Source organism: Cynoglossus semilaevis, chromosome Z (genome assembly GCF_000523025.1).
Source record: "Cynoglossus semilaevis isolate Cse_v1.0 chromosome Z, Cse_v1.0, whole genome shotgun sequence".
Lineage (NCBI taxonomy): Eukaryota > Metazoa > Chordata > Actinopteri > Pleuronectiformes > Cynoglossidae > Cynoglossus > Cynoglossus semilaevis.
In genome coordinates, this window is record NC_024328.1 from 2,771,858 (window position 1) to 2,778,481 (window position 6,624).

Below are 6,624 nucleotides of genomic sequence, written 5' to 3' on the forward strand. Positions count from 1 at the left end.
GGCTGTTGAAGCAGAAATGGCCCGGGAGTGTCACAAATTTAGATTTCTGGTTTGAAAAATGTTGTCTGGAAAGGTGTTAAAATGTTGGTGTTAATAAATTGAAGAAAAGCAGCTTAATCTTCCTGGCTCATAACAGTTTCAAAGGAGATCCAGCAGAAGGGACTCAGAGGCTCTGTAAACAGCATCTGTTTTCACAAGCTCTTTGCACCTGGGTGTGACTTTCACAAGCTTTAGTCAAACACATGTAATGGACAACTGGCAGTGAAGAGGACAAACTATTTGCTTTACTGGAGACGGATCAGACCCAGGGACACTGGAACGCTGAAATGCAGTTTATTTATTGGATCACTGCAGGACTCTGTGATGGTACAACCAACCGGTCACAGTTAGTTGTGTAACTGAAGTCTGGCATTCAGCCCATGTTTGTATGATTAAGAGGAAAAGATTTTTAAAGTTGTGTTGGTGAAAAATTTGCAGAAATTCTTCTTGATGGAAATACCTTTGGCAGAAAGACATTTTGACATTCTTGTCCTTCGTTGGGTTTTCATCTTAGGAGTAGGATATTATTACCTTTTTTTTGGAAAAAAAAGAGCATTCCTAAAGGTTTGGAATAAAATATTGTTACCATTTATTTCATCCACATTTTTCACTCCTTTGGCATTTCGAGAGCTGTCGAGTTTTAAAACATTCCTGATCAGGACAGCAAACCATAGACCATTTCTGCCATTTCTGATATTGATCATATGATAAATCAAAGATCCCCTGCTACTTCTGTAACTATATATAAAATAGACAAGGTCCAAAAATGGCAAAATGTTTGATATAAGAATAAAGTTTGGTAAGACATTTTCATTAAAATAGGTAGACATGACTAGAATAATTCAAAAGCAAATGCAGAAAACAAATTACAGTTACAATATGGCTAACCTTAGCTTTTATGACACTAAATTATTTCATCATTTCAAAAACCTAGCTAAAAGTAATGTAAGTCACAAGGAAAATATCAACCACAACAATAAAATGACCAAAAACATTGAGTAAGTTTAGATATTGCAGCTACAAAAAGCCGAAGGCATTTAAGTCAAAGAGAGCTAGAGTTACCTAACTGATAACATATCTGCAGGTCTATGAATATATAAAATAACTGCAGGCTGAAACTGAGAATCAAAAATATGATTTGTTTTTTTATTCTCTTCTGGGTTTCAATGAGAAATTACTTGTTTTGTTTTGGACCTGACTGTATGTTTGTTCTTCTGCCCAAAACCCAAATGGTTGGCAGTTAGACTCAGGGCTATTAATTAAAACCATGTCAGTGATATATCACTGCTATCACCACCACTGGATATTTTTCTATTGTTTCCCACCAGTTTCTCAAGCTTTCGTCAATTATTATTGTTTTATTTCCGTTTTATTTTTTTTTCTTCCCAGGTTATTCTCCCATCTGTCCTCCATGTGACAATGAACTGAATGCAGACGCCATGCTGGAGCACATGTGTGCCAGTGAGTTTGGTGAGTGTGCCCTTAACACAAACACACAAACACAGATGAAAGCAACATGAGAAATTACAGTCCACACTCAGCCTTGATGCGTCCTGACATGTATCACTGAGCTGTGAAAAATCAGAAGGGCAGCATTAGATCTTAGAGCTCCTGGATTCTGCTACAAAGAATGACAAGAATGCAGAGAAACTGCCCGTGAACGTCAACAGAGCTTTTTCCATATTTGGTGGTGTTTGTGGTAAATCATGTTTTGTCTACGTGTACGTTAACATTAACCTAAGTCCAGATCATGGACTAGGCATGATAGCAGGACAGGTTTACAGTGGACCAAAGATTATAATCTTAAAAAGGAATTTCCATCAGGATAAGATTTTCTTGTTTTTAACAGGAACTTTTCTCCCCTTAAATACATGTTTCTGGGGGAGTTTTGTTTTAATTTTAACAAAAATTATGTTTGCATTTATATTAGCTAGGCTTCTGTAATAAATTATTTAGCCACTATCTTTAATCTCTTTCTGATAACCAACATTTTAGCTTTAAAAAACAAATTACATATATACATTTTTACATACATTATTTTCCACTGGCTTTAAGTTACTTAATACTTAATATTTTTTAACACATTTTGACCTAATCCTATTGGTTACAAATTTTGCCATGTATTTAATTAAATGTCAGTTACTTTTATATTAACCAATTGTTAAATATTAACAACCATTAACCTGGTGTAACATACTCCACTGCTCTAATGCAACATAAATAAATTAATCAAATTTATTTTGGAAAAATAAAGTTATATTAATTAAATAATACAATAGTTTGACTTCAGGGTTTTTGTTTTTTTTTTTTACATTTTTATCATTTTAGCTTTGGAGAAGGGGGCTTGGCAGCTTTGATCAATACAAAACTCAGACCAAGTATGTTATTACCACGTATACTTGCTTTGTTTGTTTTAGAATAATGTTCTGTGACTAATGAATTGAGGTCATTAAAGCCTTTATGTGTTTGTTCTGTTGTCTGGCAAACAGTTGTCGTAGAGGACACTTTGCACAGGGAGGAAAAAGCCACATTTAAATGCCTAACTTGTCTATTTACGAAAGCTATAAAAAACTGATCATCATGATAAAAACATCATCCTAAAACATGCAGTTTTGTTAAAATTCAGTGGCATGATGTAAGAAGCAAAACACATTTACTAGTGAACAACTAGTACTACTGAAGGGCAAATTGATAGTTTTGGATATCAAGTGTCGTCAAAAACAGTTTGATCTTTCTTTAATTATTAGGGCAATTTGGTAGAATAAAGTTATTACTTAAGTTATTTATTACTTAAGTTTTAATCAGCAATTACAACAGCATTTTTTTACATATATTTTTTTTCTCCAAATCCCAGTAGTTACATTGCTCACTTAGCTTTGCTCATATATTGATCCCAAAAAAAAAAGTTAAAGTGTTACTTTGCTCCATCACAGTTTTTGAAAATACAGAGCTTGAAAATCCAGATAGTTCCGGTGATTTCCAGGAATAAGATACACAAAACACACAGTATGTGTTTAGGCCTTTTATGTTCAGCTCCTCTGGTTGGACCAAAACTTGTGGCATCTTAGATTCCAGGTGCTACACTGAGCAAACAAAGACCTGACTCACATTAAAACCAGACTTTCCCTGCAGCTTGCAGGAGAAGTTAAAAGTTACATTTGTTTAACGAATTGTCCTGCTGTTTATGCTGCGGTGACGGCACCCGCCTCTCTCTGTCTGCATTCCAGGTTTCCAAGAGTAGACTGGCTGCTTATTGGTTTGTTTCATCTGGGATTAAGACAATTTTTTTTTGTGTTGGTTGTTGTTCGACAAACAATCCGACAAGGGCGCAGACAGATATTCATCAGGTTTAAATCATAACACTGCGGTAACACCTCAACATTTGATTGAAAAGAATTGTAAGCTATTGCAATACTAGCATGGCTAATACCTCATATTTGTAGTGTAACAGCTTAAATTCTAATATGTATAGATAGAAATACATTCTATCATTTTAAAGGTTCTTATAGATGTTTTCCAAAACAATTTTTATGACATTATGGTTGTCATGTTTTGTTATAGACTGACGACAGTGCGGTTTAATCTTAGAGTGAGCCAACAAGTGCTAATAAGCTAATATGCTATGTAGCTACTAGGCCACAGCCTGGCCCAGCTAGCAGTCTTAGTTGGCAGCTAGTTGGTGATAAACATACAAAACTGAGCTTGCAACTGCACTGTGTTGTGTATTTGTGGTAGTTTGCATGCTAGAGCTAACATATATGCTCCTGCTACTGTTGTAGCAAGTCAACAACACAATAAGAAATACATTTTAAAAAGGGGTCACTTAAAGGAAACCTGACTGTATGAAATGTTTGGATTGAATCCACGATTCAATTTGACATTTGCTGCAAGTACTGTCTGACAGCATTTCGGCCATTTTAGCACCTTTTAAATATATATATATATAATATGTTGTGCGCCTGGAACAACAACACACCAGACATGGCTTGACCCCAGTGTGAAATGATCACAGCAAATGAAAAATGAATGCCCCAAAGCCTGGTCAGAGATAGAATCTCTGCTTTTTTATCAGTGAAGCAGCAGACATGTTTGTTGCTTTTTTACAGACGATGGAAGTTTCATGGCTCTGCTATAAATATATCTGACAACAGCTGAAGCCACACACAGCTTAATGTCTTTCTAGAAGAAAAGAAAATATGCAGATGGAAAAAACCCGCAGCTTTTTTTTCTTTTAATCACAGCATGTTTTAGCCAGGCTAAGAAAGATAAGACCATCATCCTGATTATATCCTTCTAGAATGTTATGACTTGAAGTGGACAACCTGGTAGGTAGCAGGGAGTTTAGGAGCCTGTGTCTTAAAATCTAAATTGCAGATAGCCTGTCTGTTTCGCTTGGAGAAAACCACAAAAGTAGATATGATGAATTACTCTCTCATGGAGATGGAAAACACTGAAGAGGCTCAGGGAATGAATTAGTGACGTGCATTGAAGCCTTTATTAATCTTTGTGGACCAATCATGTGTGGATTATCCCCGGCCTGGCAGCAGATTAGCATTTTTGTCCACTGAAAACTTCATTTCCTGGAAGTTGTGAAAGGTCTGTTCCCATTTAAGGTTAGAAATTAGTAATGTCTCAAGGTGAACACGGTTGTTTTGATCATTTGACGCCTTGTGTAATTGTTTCTCTTTGGTTACCTAAACATGTTTGGCTGTTATGTGCAGTTTGATCCAGATGAAAACATACAATGTTTGGACTACGTCTGGTTGGGTGTAAGTTACTTTAAACCTGATTTTTCTGACTTTTTTCCAGACATCGCAGGGCTTTTGAGTTCACGTGATATCACATGAAGTCCCATCTCAGTCATCATCATTTTTGTCTTAACTCAATACTTAGTATAACTCATTTGGACAACCTTAGTAAAATCCTTTCCCTGTAATAAGCAAACATAATTCATATCCTACTCCAAACTCTACCTAAATGAAAGAAATCCTCACTGTGAACAGGATATGATCCCTGTGAAGACGTTTGCTCCTAGAAAACAACCTTTTCGCTGCTGAGTTTCAACATCCGCTTCAGTTTAATTAATAAAACATGACTATTTTCAAGGAACATCAGTTCTTGTTCACATTGGTGGCTTGCATTTCTAGATCTTAGTTGCAGAGAGTTGTACTGTTACGAGATACAAATGATTGCATTCCCCAGGTCTAGAGGAAGTATTTTCAAACTTTGTAGAACCTGCTGTGCAATGCAAATTTATAGATACCGAGTCCTGGTACATAGTTCCTTTTCTAGTTTTTGCTGTCTGACTTTCTGCCCTGACTTCAGTCCCCGGTACTAATTTCTGTGGATGGAAGTATGCCCAGTGTTTATGGCAGCAAAGGTCCTGCAGAGGTCACAAAAACCAGTAGATACCCACACTATCCTGTTTGCTGCACTCAGCTGGTAACAGATTTATAGCTCACCCCACTCAACACTTTGTTCCCACCACAATTTATCTCTGTGCTAAAGGTTTTACGACACCTCATTGTCCAAAAAAAAAAGAAACCCTTTCAGCAACCCTCAATTAAACCTCTCCTCAGCCCATGGACGGCTCACTTTGTTGTCAGCACCAAATTACTCCTTTCCTCTGCTGATGCAGTAAACAACAGTGCAGCAGTACTGCAGACCTGATCACTAAGGCTTATCAGACCACTTGTCTTCCCATTATTGTGAATGGGGAGTAGAACACACCCTCCAGCTGGGTTTATGGCTCCTGTGGGAGCTTCAAATCCCTGAACCAGGCACAGGAAATGAGGTCAGGTGTCAGGGACCGGGAACTGGAGGGTACCAGAATATTTTAAGACAACAACTGATATTGGGTGAAAATAATAAGGTTAAACTTAGCCAGGATTGCAAAAGTAGTTTAGAACCTAACTGAAAGTGAGTAAAGAAACTAAGTTAAAGACAAAGACAACTAAATGTCAACCAATCAAAACAATTTTCCTTCATTCAAGTTAGCTAAAGTAAGCTAAAATTCACCAAGTCACAACTTGACGTTACAGAAATAGTACAGAACAGAAATAATACAGAAGTAGCTTAACCTTGTAACCTAAAATAAGCAAATTGTACAAAAAAGGCAAAAACAAACAAAACAACAGCTCCAAATTACTGGGAAAGTTTGTAGTGGGACCAAAACATGTTTGAGTCTGACCTAAAAGGTATTTGGACCTTGATCAGAGAAGTCTTCAAAAAGATTGAATTAGAGTTGATTCATTAGATGAGGCAACACTTCTAAATATAAGATCAATATTAGCGTCGTCCTTACAGATTCTGGCACATTTACAGATTAATGTTATATTGAAATGTTGTATTGAAATGGTTCCTCCCTTCTCCTTCTAACCATAGAACCTGGAAAAACAAGACAATATCATAACAAACTTTTTCATGTGTTTATTTTTTATGGAGCCAGTGACGTCAAATGATAATTCTTTCAAAGCCTGGAGAAAAATAGCAAAGATTAGAGGAAAAGCTTTGTTTAGTGGACAAGTTTTCTCTGACTTCTCGTGTGACCCTGTGTGTATGTGTCGATGTGGGGACGAAGGAATC

General features: G+C 36.5%; 1 protein-coding gene across 1 annotated transcript in view; it reads left to right on the plus strand.

The window, feature by feature from the left end:
• The window catches only part of sfrp1a (secreted frizzled-related protein 1a), a 14,938-nt gene that overhangs the window by 4,828 nt on the left and 3,486 nt on the right, over nucleotides 1-6,624 (plus strand). The window contains 1 exon segment of the mRNA XM_008335666.3: nucleotides 1,429-1,509. Within this exon segment, the coding sequence (XP_008333888.2) occupies nucleotides 1,429-1,509 (81 nt within the window).